At 60.2% G+C, this 17,773-nt stretch overlaps 2 protein-coding genes across 5 annotated transcripts in view; one reads left to right on the top strand and one right to left on the bottom strand.

Moving 5' to 3' along the window:
• The window catches only part of RIMBP2 (RIMS binding protein 2), a 71,357-nt gene extending 63,233 nt beyond the window's left edge, over positions 1-8,124 (bottom strand). For 3 of the 4 annotated variants that reach the window (XM_049620673.1, XM_049620675.1, XM_049620677.1), the window contains exons 1-2: positions 8,020-8,121; positions 455-505 (exon numbers count right to left, since the gene is read on the bottom strand). In XM_049620673.1, coding sequence (XP_049476630.1) covers positions 455-505; positions 8,020-8,121 — 153 coding nt within the window. Of the gene's footprint in view, positions 1-454; positions 506-8,019 lie in introns of all 4 variants that reach the window. The other variant, XM_049620676.1, reaches the window with a different exon arrangement.
• Positions 1-17,773, top strand: part of RAN (RAN, member RAS oncogene family) — a 595,260-nt gene that overhangs the window by 340,775 nt on the left and 236,712 nt on the right. The window lies entirely within an intron of this gene.

Raw genomic sequence — 17,773 nt, forward strand, 5'->3', positions numbered from 1 at the left:
TTTCATCACCGACGTCGTCCCCCTCCTAGCTCTGCAAATGCCTCCCCAGATACCACCTGCCAAAGGCTTCCCCGGGATCAGCGCCGTCCCCTAAAGTGTGCCCTGCACAATTCACCTGCGGGCAGGGCGCCCAGGGGGGTGGCCCACCTGCTCTCTCTCCTCATTCCCGCGTGAGAGCGCGACCTCATCCTCCCTACGTGCCACCCGAGAGGCGCCCGCAGGGGACAGCAGGTCCCATCTGAGGCCCCCGCCCCCGGGGCGGGCGGTGTGGCCACGGGGACGTGGCTTCGGCCCGCTTGTGCGTGCGGACCCCATGCAGGGACGGGTGCACCGCGCTACTGACCGACTCCCAGTGGGTGCTCGCAGCCGTCGCCCGCTTCTGGGAGGCGTGAATGCCATGCCTGTCCCCGGGCCCGCCCACCCCCGAGGGCAGCCGGCTGACCCCGGCACTCACCTCTAGCAGCTGGACGGCACCTTCATGCTTTCTCTTAGCTTCAACCTGAGCCTTTTTTACGGCAGAAAGAGAAAAGAGTCAAGGGTTAAAGCAGGGGAAAGAAAAGACCCTCAGACCGATGTCTGGATCATCAAGGCACGAGTCGCCGCCTTTTCCCCCCTAAGAAGCCCCCCCAGTGGTGAGGAGCTAGGTCGGTTTTGAGTTCTCTCTCCTCCGGAAAAGACGGAAGGAATTCTGGCCGGCCGTGATGCTCTTCGTAAAACCCAGAAAGCGTGCCCCGATCTGGCAACGAAGGGACGGGCCGGACGGAGCACAGGGCGAAGGCCCCGGTCCTGACAGGCGGCCACACGCGAAAGGCGGCTGGACCCAGGAGAGCAGGACAACCCTGCCTGCCACCTCGGAGGGCATCACCGTCTCCCCAGGTGCCCTTCACTGCCCTCCACTGCCCTCAGCGTCATGCAGACTTGACCCGCAGGTAGCTGAAGGTCAGCTACAGTGTCCCCGGGCCCCAAGGACAGGCAGAGACGGGGGCCCCGGGCATCTGGCAGGCTCCCGGCGGCTCAGCCTATGGCGGGGGCGGCCTCCTCAAATTACTTGAAGCAAAGCCATCTGCTTCACAGAATGAGAAATGTTATGAGTTTCACTAAACCAGTTTCCCAGGACGGCTGCTGCCTGAGCCAAGTGGAGAGTTCACGCAAAACCGAAACGTAACGTGATCGTCCTTCGTCCCCTCTGGACCCGGGTCTGGCCTCGTGATGCCAGCGAATGTCTGCCGCCTGCCTGCCTGGCACTCACGGCCCCCTCTTGTAGGAAGGGTCCTGAGTGCTCTGGGGCCACAGCCCCCGGACTGTGAGCATAACAGCTCTGGACTCCACTGGCTATTTAAGGGCAGGTGTGCAGCCAGGTTACAGCAAAGACGCCTTGCCTGGGGATGCTGGGGGAGAGGGGACAGACACTCCAGGCCCGCTGGACCCGAGCCGGAGTCAAGGACAGTGTGGAGCGCCACAGCTGTCGGCCAACATGAGGGGCGAGGCTGCAGCAGCCAGTGGCCTCCAGCCGGACACCGAAAATGAAGCCAGCGCAGAGGAGGGCAAAGGCAGGAGCGAGCTGGATCCAGCCGCGTCTGAAGCCCATCTCGGCCGCGTGTTCGACTGAGATTCCCTTTCTGTTTTCTGTCCCTCAAAACCAAGAGTCCTAAGGGACACAACCATCAGCCGTTTGAGAATACAGCATTTCCCACTTTAAAGCTGGAAGCACTGAGGTTCGGTGAGAGCCCGAGGCTGAATCCCACACCGGGAGGGAAAGCCTGTCCCCACCCGCTGTGGCCGCACGGATGCCCCCTCACACTGGGTTCATTCCCAAAGGAACTGAGAAGTGGGTCTTTGGAGAGGTTTATCTCCCACCACCAAAGGCACCTGCCTCAGAATTTCGAGCACTAGTGAAGGATCCATGTGTTCAACTGAGATTCACGCCCAGAACTCTCGGTTCTAGAGCAACGTCATCTCCAGGCACTGGCAGAGAAAATGGGGACGGGCCACCCAAATCTCAAGGAATCCAGACAGTGTTATCTTAACAGCCTCTCGGGAGGAGGCGGGAGCCCGGCTTCCCGGCGCGTCGGACACCATGAAGCAGCCTGAGGTTCCTGCCGACTCCACCCACAGGCACCTCGTGGGCGCCAATGCCCCAGGAGGGGCTTCAAGAGCTGGGGCAGCGAACAGACTCCCGGATTAATTACACTGTTCTTGAATTCGGTGCAATCTTCAGAGTGCTGAAAACCGTTCCTTTCAAAGCAGAAATGAGAGCCACGATAAATAACGAAACAGGGTAAAAGAGACAACCATCCGGAGAACGTACAGAGATTATATAAATAACCCCACCGTTGAGCCAGTTGAGTCAAAGATAGTTTCCAACTGGCAGGATGAAAAATAACAAAAAACCCCAAGGCGGTCTGTGAAAACTCCGCCAAGTTTGCGGTAATGACTCGGTTTCCGGCTTCGAGAGAGAATCAGGAGTTCGTTTTCATAGGCTATCGCGAGCTGGGCCATTTGGGCAATCAGAATAGATTGTTAAAATTAACAGTTAAAATTGGCAGCGTTGAATTCTCAAAACATCTAAGCAGCAGCTTAAGCGAAGCTCATTTCGGGGCCACCTTGAGCTTGCGGGGAAGCTGCGACCTTCACGCAGGCACCGTCTCCTACAGAACATGGTGACTCTGGAGAGGGGCCCAGGGGCCCGCTGTGAGAGGAAGGGGGCTGTCGTCCCGCGGACCGAGCGTCCAGGGCAGTAGGCTCTCACAGCGGCACGTGCGCTGGCTTCGAGGGAGGCACAGAGGTGCAGACGTGCTGAGGTCAAGGTCTGGACCCTGGGCTGGGACGGACCGCACACCTGACGTCCCGTCACCGTGGTGACTAGCGGGTGCTGGTGAGGATGTGGCAGGTGAGGGCATCGCGGGTGCTGCGGGCAAGGGTCCGGCAGTCACGGAACCGGGCTGGGGGCTACAAGGAGCCTCACATCCGAGCTGAGGAAGCGGATGAACAGACACGGGTACCCCGCGCATGCACTGCGGGGGCACAAAGGACTGGAGCAGGGGCCCCACTGACTGAACGCAGGGTCAGGGTCGGTCTGTGATCCTCTGTCATCCACAACAGCGAGATCCCCAGCATCCAGGAAAAGCACTCGGACCGTAGGCAAAGCACGGGTCACGACGCGCATGGTGGGCTCAGCTTCTCTCACGGCACAATCCGGTGACAGCGCAGGGAAAGCCACCGTTTCACACGTGGGAGCAGCTCTGAACCACAGGAACATCGGTCAGGTCTACAGATGAATTTTAAATACGGAAAAGCCCTTCCTTAGACTATCGTCACGGCTATTGTAATCAGGCAAGGACGTCACTTGCACAAGAATTCCAAAGTCTGAAGCAGCAGAGAGGCTGGGGTATGGGCACCGGTCACCTAGAGAGGGCTCGGGGTCTGGGAACCAGACCTCTGGGGGACCGGCGCTCGCAGGTCGTGGGGAGGGCGGAGCCACGTCTCCGCGATCCCTTCCACAGGCGTTCACGGATCACGGCTCTTTCCCCGTCCAGTGCCTTCGGCGCCTCGCTGGCCATGTTTGCTGAGCACCCGCTACGTGCAGGGCGGTGTTGTGGGAGTGCAGACACTCCCCTCCGGAGACAGACGATCGGCAAGTCTATGGCAGGGAGCAAATGACACATCGCTCCAGGGGGCGGGGGCAGGGAGGGGAGCCCGTTTCAGGCGAGTTGGCAGGGCAGACACTTCAGACACGAAGGTAAGCCAGCTCTGCATCATCCAGGGACCAGGCATCCCAGGCGGAGATCCGAGAGGGGGCCGATCTGGCGTGGCCAAGAACAGAGAGGCCAGCGTGGCCGCAGCCTGACAAGGGAAGCAGGGGTCGCGGGAGACGAGGAGGCCGGGAGCCGGAACTCAGGAGAGGCGAGCAGGCCTCCCGGGCAGTGGGTCAGGGTCAGGGTCAGTCGGTGGTCCTCCACCATCCACGCACGACAGGACTTTGCACATTGAGAACGTTCAGTGTCGCTGTCCCTGGCCTCTTCACACCCTGCCTCCCTCACTACTGTGTCCCCAGCCCCTGAAACGTCACCGACACAAGGTGCTTGATGATTCCTGAATTGTTCGTTGAATGGATGAAAGCAAGGATTCTGGACTGAGCTCTTGGCCCCCTGACTTCCAGGACAGGTGTCCCACAGCAGAGCCCAGGCCCCTGGCTGCCCAGAGATGGGGCTGTGCCCTACTCGGCTGCCTTTCGTATTTTTAGAGTCTGCCTCCACCCGGCTACCAGAGCCACGGGCCGGCCGGATGGCCTTACCGTACCCAGATTCTCACTCCGACAGTCTTGGGCACCTGAATCTCGCTTCTGTTGATTCGGCGACGTTTCCGCTTCCTTCTCTCAAGCACCGCGTTGGGCACATGGAAGAACGGAGCTTCCAGGGGGAGGGAGGCACCCCAGGGAAGGTGTGGGTCCCGGGTCCCCGCCAGAGGTGAGGCTGCAGCCGTGCGAGAGCCTCCAGGCACCGCCGCGTTTCCAGGGAAATGATACACCTGCCTCCCCCAACACGTGCTGCCCAGCAAAGAAAGGGACACGGCAGGATCCAGGACAGCGGACCATCCGGCAAAGCAGAGACAGGTGTGAAGGGCGGCCCCCAGATGTGGGCGAAGGGCATCCCAGGCCCAGCTCTGCATCCCCAGGAGAAACCGGTGTGGGTGGAGGGAGGCTGGGGCTCCAGGCAGGAGACTCCTGGGGCGAGTGGGGTTAGCGCCTCCCCACGGGTGACCATCCTGAGAGAACCTTGGCAGCTCTGGCAGAGAGTCTGGGGGAGAGGGAGGGGCGGACACACAGAACTAGGCAGACCAACAGAAAGAGCCAACTAACTCCAGGGAAAAGGCAAGGCCGTGCACGAAAGGACACCCCGCCATTTGCAGAGCCGGGCAGGGCAGGTGAAGAGCAGGTCCTGCCAAGGCCGCTGTTCAACTTGGAATCTGTGCCGAGGCACCGAGGGGTCAGGAGGAGGGCTGGATGAAAGCAGTGGGTTCACAAGCCAGCGTGGAGAGCTAGTGTGGCAGCTGGCACACGGTCAGCGCTTAGACCCCCAGGACCAGACGGGGTCGCCCCGGGAGCCAGCGTAGACGGGAGAGGAGATGTGGTCTGCGGGCTGAGTTGCGGGGAATACCCGGGACGTTTATGGGGGATCCGCGTGGATGGAAGATGACCAGAGAGGGCGGTGTCCCGGAGCAGGGAGGGACAGACCACCCAAAACTGCTCTGGGTCACAGAGGATGAGGACAGAGGGCCGGCCCTTGGCATGACGTCCCTCTGTGGGCGACAGCAAGAGCCACTTCATCGGCAAGAGGAAGGTGGGGGTCCTGTGGGGAGCTGGCTCAAGAGAGCCGGGGAGCTGTAGTCAGACAGGACACCCAAACCGCCCTGCTGTCTCCCGGGACTCAGCCTTGACCGCGGATGGTTCTGGTACTTTTACTGCGATAGGGGGACAAGAGCCAGACCTCAGTCGGCCCTGAGCCTTATGGGGCAGCATCCTGGCCTGGCGGGTTCAGCACAAATCCAGTTTGTACCGCTTACGAGCCGTACGGCATTTGGCAAGTTCCTTGACCTCAACGGAGTTCAACTTCCTCAATTCAGAAATGGGGTGATGATGCTGGTACACGCTGTAGGGTCATAACAGGCTCGAACCGAGATCACGCTTGTTAAACACCGTCCCCGGCCTCCTTTAGGGTAAAGATGCCATTTGTTTCCTTAGCCCTTTCTCATTCCTGTGACACGTGACCCCGTGACTTCCCAGCCCCAGCGTCCCCCCTCCCCGCCCCCGACACTGGCCCAGCCTGTCCGCGGGTCTTTGCGGCCCTGCGATGTTTACGTGGAAACGAAATGCCCCCTCCACGGTCTTTTTCCCAGAAAATGAAAACACGGATGATGGGTCACCTGAGGGCGTCACGACATCCACGGCTGTTCCTCCACGTACAACCCGGAGCCCCTCCTCCCATCGCGATGCACCTGAGCCTGGGCCTCAGCACGTCCAGAACCACATCAGCCACGGCAGTTTCTCTCCAGATCCACACTGATGTCTGAAGCCCAACGAGCCCAGACCAGCCTGGACATCCCCGCACGCCCCTCCCCCTCCTACCACGGCCCATAAGCAGACCGGTCACCCTCCTGATTGGTACTGGGATGTGTCTGCGTGTCCCCTCTGCAACTGCTGCCCCAGTCCCGGACACCAGGCTTCATGGCCGCGGCTGACGGGCCTCCCTGCCTCTCCACACACCAATCCCCAGCGCGATGCTCGAAGAGGGTGCATCAGACCCGCTAACCCCTGCCTCAACCCTCTGCCTCGGAATGAGGTCAAGCTCCTGCAGAGCACCTGGGGCTCGGTGGCACCTGCCAGGGATGCGCCCCCTGCCTGCCGGGCATGACCTGTGTCCTCCTGGGGCCTCCTTCCCCGGGCACAGGGGACCCGAGCACTCATACGACCCATGCCTCCCACTGACCTAAGCTTCACGCTGGTGGGGCCCTGCCCGGAGCCCTGCCCTCAAGACCTTGCTCTTCAAATGCTCTAACACTCAGAGTGGTAGGAAGTTACAAAATCCGTACTGTGCTTTGCACGAGTTTCTCCTCCTCTGCTCCCACCACTGGTGAGGCATCAGTGGGTCCAAAATAGAGACTGAGACGAATGCAGGGGAAGGAGACAGGAATGTGGACGACGTGCCGGGGAAGAGGAATAACAGGACCGGCTCTGGTGCACGTTCCCTGGCATCAGATGCTTCGTAAATAAAACTCCAGGCTCCCGGAGAATGCACTGCTGAGAAAAAGCGACCTGTCGCCCTCCTGGCAGGATGTCTGTGTTTCCGCAGGCTCACTATGTGTGCAGGAAGCGCCGGGCCGGGGCTGCGGCTTCCAGGGCCGCAGGGAGCAGGTGCCAGCAGGGCAGCTGGGTCCAGGCACCCAAAGTCCCTTCCGTGCGGAGAGCCAAGGAAAGAGCAATGTTGCTGCCCGGACGCCCGCGAGCAATACCTTTCTGGACGGTGTGCGACGCAACGTCGCTTCTCAGTGCGCCAGCCAACTTATCACGGCAGGCGGTACGGCCGACCGTCCCCATCAGCACCGGCTTTGGACGTCTATCCTCGACACGCGGTCCCAATAAACGAGTGGAGAAGCGGCCTCGGGAGTTCCCCACCTGGTGCGAAACATGCTCCCAGGCTCCTCGGGGAGAGGCCGTGCCGGCAGATTCCTTCCCATCACCGGCCGGGTGGGACACGGGGCCTCGGGAAGGAAACGAGACCCAGCCCTCGGACCCCAAGCCCCACGTGGAGAGAGACACGAGGACCATCGCCAGCGACGGAGATGAGGCGGGGACGCCCCCCGATCTGCTCAGTCCTCCCCTCTGTTTTTTCTTCTTCCTCCTCGTTTCTTAACCTCTCCTTCTCTTCCATCTTTGTGCTCTCTCCCTCTCTCTTCCTCTGCTAACGAGACCATGCTGTAAATATTGCCCTGAGACTTGGTTTGCTCAGTTAACGACGGACACATCACAAAACTGTCCCCAACACAGCGGATGTGAACCTGAATTACTCCTTTCAAGATGACGCCGTCCTGGTCCGCGGTCCGGGTGTACCACAGTGCAAACCCCCGCCCTCGGAGGGGGGTTCCCCACCCCCAGCCCACACAGAGCAGTGCGGAAAAAACAAACAAACGGACTTGAACAGGGCATTCTGCCTGAATGGAAGGTCGCAGGGTCAAGATCACCGCCGCTGGCAGGCTGCTCGTGCCCAAGGCTGAAACCACGCACACCCGCAGCCGCCACTGCTGCGTGTGGGGAGCGTGCTTTTCCCCACAAGCCCGCCAGCGTCGCGTGTTCGCGGGCAAGCACGGGAACCTGGGTCGCTCAGGGGAGTACAGATGTCCGAAACGTCCCCGCAGCGGGAAGGAGGGGAGCCGCTCTCTGCCGGCCTGGGAGGGAGACTCGGGTGGGCAGCCCCCCGCCCCGTGCCCCCCGCGCCCCCCGCCCCGGGCGTGCCCTCCGCTCACCTTCTGCAGCAGGTCGATCTCCTGCTGTTTGGCGTGGAGAACGGCCAGGGCCTGCTCATGCTCCAGCTCCAGCTGCTGCCGGCGTTCCGCGGCCTCGCGCATGTGCTGCAGGGGGACAGGGTGAGGTCGGGGCGGGGGCTGGGAGTCCCGCTCTGGCTGTCCCAGCCCCCTCCCCTTCCTGGGATGCCAGCAAGCCCTCCCCCCGCCCTCCCTTCTCTTTCAAATGCCACGGGCGCGTGAGCCGAGGTGAATTCCTCCCCCGTCTCCTGTGAGTGACAGCCAGAGGTTAGAGATCTCTGCCGCCACGGTGGGTCTGTAGGGTGACGTGGGCCCTGTAATCCTCCTAATCTTCTAGGAGACGGGCACTATCACCGGCCCCATTCTACACGGGGGAAACTGAGGCACGGGGAGGTTGTCCTCGCTCATCACTCAGCTGGCAAGTGGCCGTCTGGGGTTCAAGTCAGGCTCGAGGGAGCGTGGGAATCTCGGGTTTGGGCACTGTCTGCTGGTGAAGCCACAATGGCCTCTTCCTAGCTGCTGGAACTTTCCAAGCATCTCCGGCAGGTGCCTGTGGGGACAGCACAGATACCGCGGTGGCAGCGCAGACCCGCCTCTGCATTTCGGGGCAGTAAAGGGGCAGCACGCGGCACCGAACAGCCACACTGCCAGGGTTCAAATCCCAGCTCTGAGCTTGGGCTGGTGATTTAACCACTTCGTGCATTTTCTTCTCCTGGATTAATTACTCACGAGCATCAGCCATTTGTCAGCGGCCAATTACCGACAAGTGACGTGACTGGTGCTGATGAGTCAGTTACGAGTCAGCCCCCGCCCCTCAGAGCTAGTGCGCACGTCTCACGAGTGGGGAGCAGCGCCTGACAGCGTCCCGGGTCACCTGCCGCCCGGAGCATCACTGAGCCCCATCCGGCCCCACCAGCCTCGTACACGTGGCGCGGCCCTAAGCCCCGCGCCGCCGCCCTGACAGCTCCAGATACACGGGGAACCGTGGAGCCTGTAGGGAGCAGGGCCTCTTCCCACGGGACAAGCGGCTGGGACCACGGCACCGCTAAGACGGCGGCCGAGAAGCAGCTTCGCCGCCGTCTACGGAGCACTCGCTGTGCTCACACCGCCCCTGATGCTGGCGGCAGCCAACGGGCCCAGAGAAGCCCAACAACTTGCCCAGGGCCACACAGCACGGCCACGGCAGCGCCTGAAGCCCTTCCCGGGGGTGTCAGGCCTCAAAGTCACGGCCCGCCTACTCAGGGAGCTTTCCTGGCCTGGGGCCGCTACCAAGAGCCGTCTCCACTGTGAAACTCCCCCCGGGGGCTCGGGAGCGTTTTCAGGCTCCCAGAGCCAACCTGCTTTGCATGAACAATTAAGCGGCTGTTTAATGACACCATTGTTCCAGCTAATTTCTGTGCTTCTGTTTATTTTGGATTCGGCCCGGCCATGTGCGGCCTGTGTAATCTTTATTTAGCGCCGGGAAGGAAGTGATTAGTGGAAGGAGGAAACCACTTTGCTTACGAGGGTCCAAGGCTTCGTGAGAAACACGCAGCGAACACGGAGGTGGTCTGAGCGTGCGGCCGCGGGGTGCGGGGTCAGGGGTCACGGGGTGCGGCGGGGCCGCGGCCCCTCCGTGGGCTTCTTGCCCGGACGTCCAGGGCACGAAAACCACGGGGACAGAAAGGGCTTCCACGCATGTCAGGCTGATGAACCGGTCAGCTGAAGGAGCTGTCCGGAATGCACACGTGCAGACAAACACGTGTCCCTCGCGGGTACGGCGTCTGGGGTCACCGTGATGCCACGGCAGGAGAACACAGTGGCGGGAACTCGGATCGCACGTGTCCTTTCAACCCCCGCCCCCCCCCCCCCGGCTGCCTCCCTTCTCAGCGATGCGGCTCCAGAGGCATCCACCCCCTTGCTCCCTGCTCCTTACCCCTCTGCTGACACCCCCCCTCCGACATCCCCCAGGACGGTCCCGCTCCACTCCTGCCCGGAGCCCCACGCCTGCCCGCCTCCCTCCCTCCTGCGTGGTCCCTCAACACAGGGGGGCCGCCAGACTCCTTCCCGTGTGGCCGTCCCGCATCACGGCTGGACTTGCCATTTATAAGCTCACGCTTCCGAAGGAAACGCTTATGTCTTTGCTGGTAGCCAACTGCCCACTCACCCTCTCCACGTGCACGGACAGGAGGAATCTCAAATTTAGCCTGTGCAAAACCGAGTTCTGGGTTTTCTCTCCCAAACCACCCTCCTCCCTCCCCCCCAGGCTGCGCATCTCGGCAATGGCACCACCATCCACCTGTCTCTCCAAACAGCTGGCTGTCGTCCCTGGTCCCCTGTCCCTTCCCACTCAACATCCAGAGCTTTGCGAGATCCTTCCGTTTGCATGATCTTCCATATCCGCCACCGCCAGGCCAGCCGCCGTCACCTCTGACCTGGGTCGTAACCACACACACGGCTAGCTGGTCTTCCTGCCCCCGACAGGCCCCCCCCAGTGAGACCAGGGTGTGCCCTCCAGGACAGAAGTCACCCCACGGCTCTATGTGTCCACCCGACTGCGTAGGGGTGCCCAGAGAGCTGGGGAAGCGTTCCGTCTGGGCGCTTCTGGGAGGGGTTTCCAGAAGACACTGGCATTACGAACGGGTGGGAGAGGAAAGGAGCCCATCCCGCCGTCCACCCCTCTGGGGACCCTGAAGGACAAAAAGGTGGCAAAGGGCCAATTCGCTCTCTCTGCCTGTGTGGAGACACATCCGTCCTCCTGCCCTCGGACACCTGTGCTCCTGGATCTCCTCCTTCCAGACTCGGGTCGGGACTTCCGGTCGGACCTCCAGACTCAGACTCGTGGACCGCAGATCAAGGAGCTTTTCATCCTCCATGACCGCGTGAGCCAATTCTTACGCTAAATCTCCTCTCACATCCGCGGATCTATAAATACCCGGTCGCTTCTTTCTCCGGAGGACCCTGACGCACCTGCTCCTGTTTGAAGCACTCAGTGGGTGCCAGAGGCTTCTAGAACAAAACCCAAACTCTTTCCCGCAGCCGACGGGCTCCTCTGTGACAGGACCACTTCTCTGCCGCACGTCTTACTTCCCCCTCTTCACTGCGTCGGCCACACTGGCCTCCCCCCAGCTCGCTGTCGCACATCACAGAGCGTACCAGTCCCAGCGCCCGAGATGCTGGCCCGTGTCCCCCCGTGGCTGCCCGCCCCCCCACAGCACTTATCCCGGCCAGAGATGACTGCGTTTGTACGTTTCCCCTCTGTCCTCCCTCCTCCCGCCTTGTGCTGAGGTCCCGAGGCTGCCGGACACACCTCGGTCGACTGATACCCGCAGGGCCTAGGGCGTCCCTGGCCCGCGGCGTCCGGAATCCAAGGTTGTGTGGGAGCCCCTCCCCTGCGGCCCTGCCCCGCCGCTGGCGGTCTCCGTCACCACTCGGCACGTGACGTGACGCGGCACCATCCTCACTCCCCGCGCATCATCGGCACCACCTCGAATGGACAGACGCGGTATCCTTGCCCCACACGCGCCACCTGCAACGTTCTGCGTGGCGGCTCTCTTCTGCTCCGTGCCCTTCTACTTCTGGGCCAGTCTTTCTCGAAGGCTAGGAACGAACGGGACAGCCACAAACACATTCCCGTTTTACTTCCGACATCACCTCTCGACTCAATACTTGACGTTCCAGACACGAGGTAGAAGGGAAGCACACAGGTCTTCGGGTCTATCGTTCGCCTCTGTCTTCCCGGTTTCTGCGGAGACCTCGGCGGGCGGGTGACTGGACGAGCGGCTTTGACATCGTAGCCTTCCCCGCTTCCCTTACCGTTCAGGCTTCTCGATCAGCCCCTAGGCAGGCCACCGAGTGCCCCCACGGCGGCCGGCTTTGGTGTCCCAGGAACAACTTCGAGGTCATTTCGCCTCCCTGACTCCGATTAGGGTGGTCCCTGTGCCCAGGGGTTTGCTTCCCTCCTAACTATTCACACACCCACCTGTGCCCCAGGCCCAATCAAAGTTCACCTTCTCTGGACCGACGCGGAAGCAAGCAGCAACAAAACACAAAGACAGACTATTCTCGGTGACCTCATCAGAGCTCCGTGATTCAGCCATGCCTGAAGCTTCACCTCTCTCTCCTATTTCCTACTTTACAAACTAATGCTCTTCCTCTTTTGTTTCTTCGAAGTATTTGACAAAACTTTTGGTGAACTTTACCCCAAATTGTCTAAACTAAAATATTTTTCAACAGCATTTACGGCTGCCACAAAATTTAATTCCATAATGTCTCACATTATGCACTGACGCTTCATGATTTTTTAGTCTTGCTTCTCAAAATAAAGAGACAGCTGGTGGATCATGACAGCTTTGGGGCTGTTTCAATTCCCTGTTTGGGGTACGAAACAGCCAGAGAGCCAAAGGAGCTTTCCAGAAGTAACTGACACCGTCTCCGCAGCAGAAAGAGTATAAACTGGAGGTCAGGGACCCAGGGGGACAGCAACCAAGCCCTCCTTGTCCTGTACGTTGTGCAGATACGCCCTTCTTGTCCCTGCAAGCAGACTGCCGGCCTTGGCTTCCCAGCCCCAGACATCGGCATCCTCGCCGTAGCCAAGCACAAGTTCTGGAAGGACTGCTGTGCTAAGCGGTTCACACACACGACCCACTGCCTCTTCACAACCACCCCTGAAGCAGGCAGTATTTTCACTCCCATTCACAGAGAGGGAAACCGAGGCCCAGGGAGGTGAAGCAACCCGCCCGACGTTGCCCGGCGAGGAAATGATCAAGCCAGGACCTGAACCCAGACAGCCCAGCTCCCCGCTCCCCAGGAGGCTTCCCAAGGGACCCTCCCGTGCTCGTGGGAGGCTCCCTGCGAGAGGAGCCGAGGGAGCCCTCTGCACGCACCACCTGCGAAGCGCTCAGGCCGCTGGACCCACGTGCACGGCTCCCGGGAGACGGTTCACACTGTCACCCCTCCCGTTTCCTGAGCCGAGATGATTCCGGCCGTCCCCGGGAGCGCTAGGGGCCACGAGTTCTCACGGAGTCTGAAAACCCCGGCCCTCCCCCGAAGACAAAGCTCCCGCCTAATTCCCAATATTTGCCCTCACTTCCTTTTACCAACAGCCTCCCAACGGCAAGGCCACGTGCTGCGTTCCACCGGAACGTTTCGCATCTAAAAAGTACCAAGGGTTATCCGCCACGGCAGGAAACGCCTGTCGAGAGCGCTCTGTCTGTGGCGCGATGTATTTCTCAGGTGGTGACGCCACAGCTGGATGTCGACATCAGCGCCAGCACTTAAGTGGCCCGCCTTCCCGGCGGGAGCCTGGGCGCCAGACAGCGCGATCACGCGTGGAGCAAACCGCGCTATCCCTCCGGTGTCAGGGCAGAGGCGGATGCGTCTTCTGCTCCGGGTCCTCCCTGCCTGCGCAAAGAAGTTACGGAAAAACCGATTTCCCTCCACGAGAGTTACCGGCGACGCGCTGACCACCACGTTCGGGCGGCCGGACGCACGGCGGCAACAAGGTGCCGTTTCTGCACACGCTCTCTTTCCACACGACACTTGGCGGCGACAAGAGCAGCATCTCCCGAGCTCACGCCTTCAGACGTGAGGAAGGGGAAGCGCTTGAAGCTGTCTGTCCCCCGGGTCCTGTGACGTCCCGTCCCATCTCTGCAACTCAGACTCGTTCATGACGAGAACCGGCACGGACACAGAGCCGCGTACGTTCTGGGAGCTGAGACGGGTCTTAGCCGGAGGACCGGAGTCTCGTGCTGCAAAACACTGGGAGGTGGGGAAGCCCCTCTGACAAAACCCTGGTACTCTCCCCACTCCCCACGTGTCCTTAGTCCCGCGGACGGGCCCCCGCTCCCCATGGGACCCCAGAGGAGGCAGAGACACAGGGACAGGGGCACTCGACCCGAGCAGAGTAGTTCGGGCCCCTCCTGCCGGTGCCCAGCGGCCCCAACTGCGGCAGGCGGAGGGTACGGTCGGCCAGAGTGCACGCGGGGGGCTCTCGGGAAGGGGCCTCCCTGGGCCCCGACACGCCTGTTTATCAAATGGAGGCAAAAGCCCGCCTTCCCAAGGCTGTGGCGAGGACCGGATGAAGTATTTACTAATTCGAGGGGACCTACCCAGAGTTATGTTTAATGTAACGACCAGTGTGTTTTCAGTGTGCCATTTTATTACCTGTTCCCATTTTTTCTGTCCTTTTCGTTATTCTGCTTCCCCTTCCCCGCCTTCTTGTGGGTTGTCTGGACGGTTTCCAGCATTTTACTTCAACGTATCTATTGAGCGTTTGGCTATAAATTTTCATGTAACTTTTAGTGGTGGCTCCAGGCATCTCAATACACACGTTTACGTTTAAGAAACCTACTCAGCGGCGCCTGGGTGGCTCAGTCGGCTAAGCGTCCGACTTCGGCTCAGATCATGATCTCACAGTTCGTGGGTTCCAGCCCCACATCGGGTCTCAGAGCTCAGTCGGGAGCCTGTTTCGGATTCTGTGTCTCCCTCATCCTCTGCCCCTCCCCTGCTCGTGTTGTGTCTGTCTCTCAAAAATAAACAAACGTTAAAGAAAAAAAAAGTCTACTCAGAACGATAACGCACCTCCCAGGTGGAGTGTAGAAACGGGAACACAGCTTACTTTCCCGCTTTACGTACCGGTTGTCTCAGGTATGACTAAATCCAAATACACGAAAACCCATGGAGAGGTGCTCAATGTTGAGAGTCTAAACGCACAGGTACATGAGCCCTGGGGAAGTGACCCATGAGTGGAGGTTTGGGGGACGGGGAGGAACAAGGCATTCCATACACAGGGAATGGTGTGTGCAAAGGTCCCGTGGTAGAAAGAATCGAAGCGAGCGTGAGGGTAAAGGAAGGCTGGTGTGACCGCGGCCTGGTCAGGATGAAGGAGAAGGGCTGCGTGCTTCTGGACACGGCAGCTGGGTGGGCGGGAAAACGGAGAATCAGTGAGGCTGGACTTCTCATTTTAGTGGCTGTGGGCTCCTGCTGAGACGCGCTTTACCTCCTGGATACGTCCTTTCACTTAGCCAAAAATAATTACAGGACACTTATTCCGTTAACGAACAAGTCAAAGATGAGTTTTGTTCTCGTGAAGCATACGTTCCACCAGTGGAGGAGAGGTGCAGGAAATAAACAGGCAACCTAGCAAATAAGTCAGAGTTTCAGGGACCGATAAAAGCTGGTAGCCAGGCCGGGGGGGCGGGGGGGGGGCGGGGTGTGTGCAGAGGGAGAAGGAGGGAGCAGAGACTCTACTCAAGCTGGAGCGGGAGGTGACGTGTGGCCGAGACCCACAGGATGACAAGGCGCCGGTCAAGCACAGTTTCAGGGAAAGCTCACTGAAGCAGCAGCCGGCCTGGTGTGCATCTCTGTGGTGCAGGGGTACACGGGCCGGGTGGTTAGAGGTGAGGGAAGCGGGCAGATCTGGAGCAAATGAGGCAATCCCCCTGGCACGGTCCAGTGTGCACGCAAACCGGCACGGCACAGCCCTCACGTGAATACACATTTTGGCCGCTAGTGTGGACCTGACTCAGTTTTCACGGACGGCACGCTGATCCGAAGTATCCCTTTCGCTGGTGCAGAACAGGGCAGGACACGCGTGCGTCCACACCACCAGCCAGCGAGCACGCGGCCGCTTGCAGAGCCTCTCCCCACGGAGATGGAGGTGGACAGGGAAGCTTCCAGAGCAGCAAATTTCCTGTTTGCGGCTAGTGTCTGAACATCTAGACGATACTATCGCTGTCTGGATCAGGCCCATCCAGGGTTTTGCTGGAGACGGAGCCCTAAACGTTATTCTCATGTTGCAGAAAAACCCTGGAGGGTGTTATTGGTGTTTGAGAATCAGAACTTAGAAAAGGAGCCAGAAAACATTAAATACAGCTGATAACGGCAGTAGGTCCAGGGACGCATGTCCACGGGCAGGTGCAAGGACACGGGAGGGGCACGGGGAACGAGCCGCAGATGAGGAAGATTACTTGTTACTCTGAGAATCACTTATTAATCCCAGATAATCAGTTGTTCATTAACAAAATAAGCCTTAGATCACATACGTTTAAATGGACTAATCTGTTGATTACGAGAACAAAATCTGGTCCCCAACGCTTTTTCCCTTTTCCTTTGAATCATAAACCATAACACGCCGAGTTTAATTAATCAAAAACATTTTTGCGTGCTCAGGTCAAACTTGCAGACTTGGCACAGGGTGCCGTGAATTCCGGCCGGTCACTGAAGGGAGACTGAGCAAGTCACGGGGAACCTGCCGCGGGCATCCCGCGTGTCGGACCAAGAGCGTGCAGGACGGCCTCGACCAAGCCATGATTTTAAAAGAAGGATGGGGGCGCCTGGGTGGCTCAGTCGGTGGGGCGTCCGACTTTGGCTCAGGTCATGATTTAACAGTCCATGAGTTCCAGCCCCGCGTCAGGCTCTGTGCTGACAGCTCGGAGCCTGGAGCCCGCCTCCGATTCTGTGTCTCCCTCTCTCTCTCTGCCCCTCCCCTGCTTGTGCTCGATCTCTGTCTCAAAAATAAATAAACGTTAAAAAAAATTAAAAATAAATAAATAAAAGGATAAAACCCAGCCTCGCTCCGCAGTCTTTCTGGAGGGGCCTGCAATCAGGTATGGGCAGGGCCAGGCTCCCCCAGGGGCTCAGGGCAGGGCCCCTCTGCCGATGGCCACCAGCCCTTGGCGAGCCTCGGCCCCATAACTCCCGTCTGTGCCCCGTCCTCCTGCAGTGTGCCTCCCACGCCTGTGTCTCCAAACCCCCTTTTCTACACGGCAGGCTCGGGTAAGCTGCGTCCTCCTCCCGTGTGGTCTCATCTTGCTGGGTTCCACCTGCCGAGCCCTCTTCCCGGACAGGGTCCCCCAGCCAGGCTCTGAGCAGACGTGACCATGGGGGACACCGCTCACCCCACTGTGCCGCCCTGCAGTTTCCACGGCTGCGGCCCCGCCCCCAGGAACTGCCCCCAGGTTGGGAGGGGACGGTGGCCGTGCCCTCTCAGGGGGGACAGTGGTCCCTCCCTGCTTTGTGGCTCCTCAGCGGTGTCTGTGTTGAGCTCTCCTTGGGACAGGACGCTGTCCCCTGCCAGGGCTCTCGTCCTCTCCTGACTACAGAGGGACATCTCTGTTCTGTCTGACAAACAGAACCACCTTCCGGGCCCTGAACCAGAAGCCAGAGAAGACGGAGGCGGCTGTGCCTGGCTGGACGCACGGCCGTGATGCCACAAGCGGCTCTCCCTTTCCACGGGAGCTGGTGGCACGCTAGGATCTAGAAGGCCGTGACTGCCGGGCAACGGGAAGTCCGCGTGGAACACACCGAGGCTTTCTTGCGGAATATCCTAGAGCCCGAGAAGCTGGAGGAAGAAAACGTGGGTTTGCTCCCTTTTGCCACCAGGTCGGACACTTGCCAGGACCGCTGGGCATGCGGGCGCAGAGCTCAGCACGGGCGTCCATGTCAGACCGCCCCCCGGCCAGGCTCGCGCAGGCCAGGAGCCGCGAGCGCTGCAGCGTCTTGTCCTCTTGGAGACGCTCTGTCTGTGCCAGGAGGAGACAGGGCTTGATTTGCGGCTGCGTGTCGGCAGAGCACTGGCAAACCCCAGAGAAGCAATCCGCCCCGACAAGCTCCCCTGGCTGCCGGCCTTCAAGTCCACGGCTATCCCCCGCGGCACAGAGAGCGTTGGCAACGGGGACGCTCACACTGCATTCACTCGTTCGCCGATCTACTCAATCGACTGGTATTTACTGTGTGCCCACCATATGCTGGATTT

Source organism: Panthera uncia (assembly GCF_023721935.1).
Source record: "Panthera uncia isolate 11264 chromosome D3 unlocalized genomic scaffold, Puncia_PCG_1.0 HiC_scaffold_9, whole genome shotgun sequence".
NCBI classification, from domain to species: domain Eukaryota; kingdom Metazoa; phylum Chordata; class Mammalia; order Carnivora; family Felidae; genus Panthera; species Panthera uncia.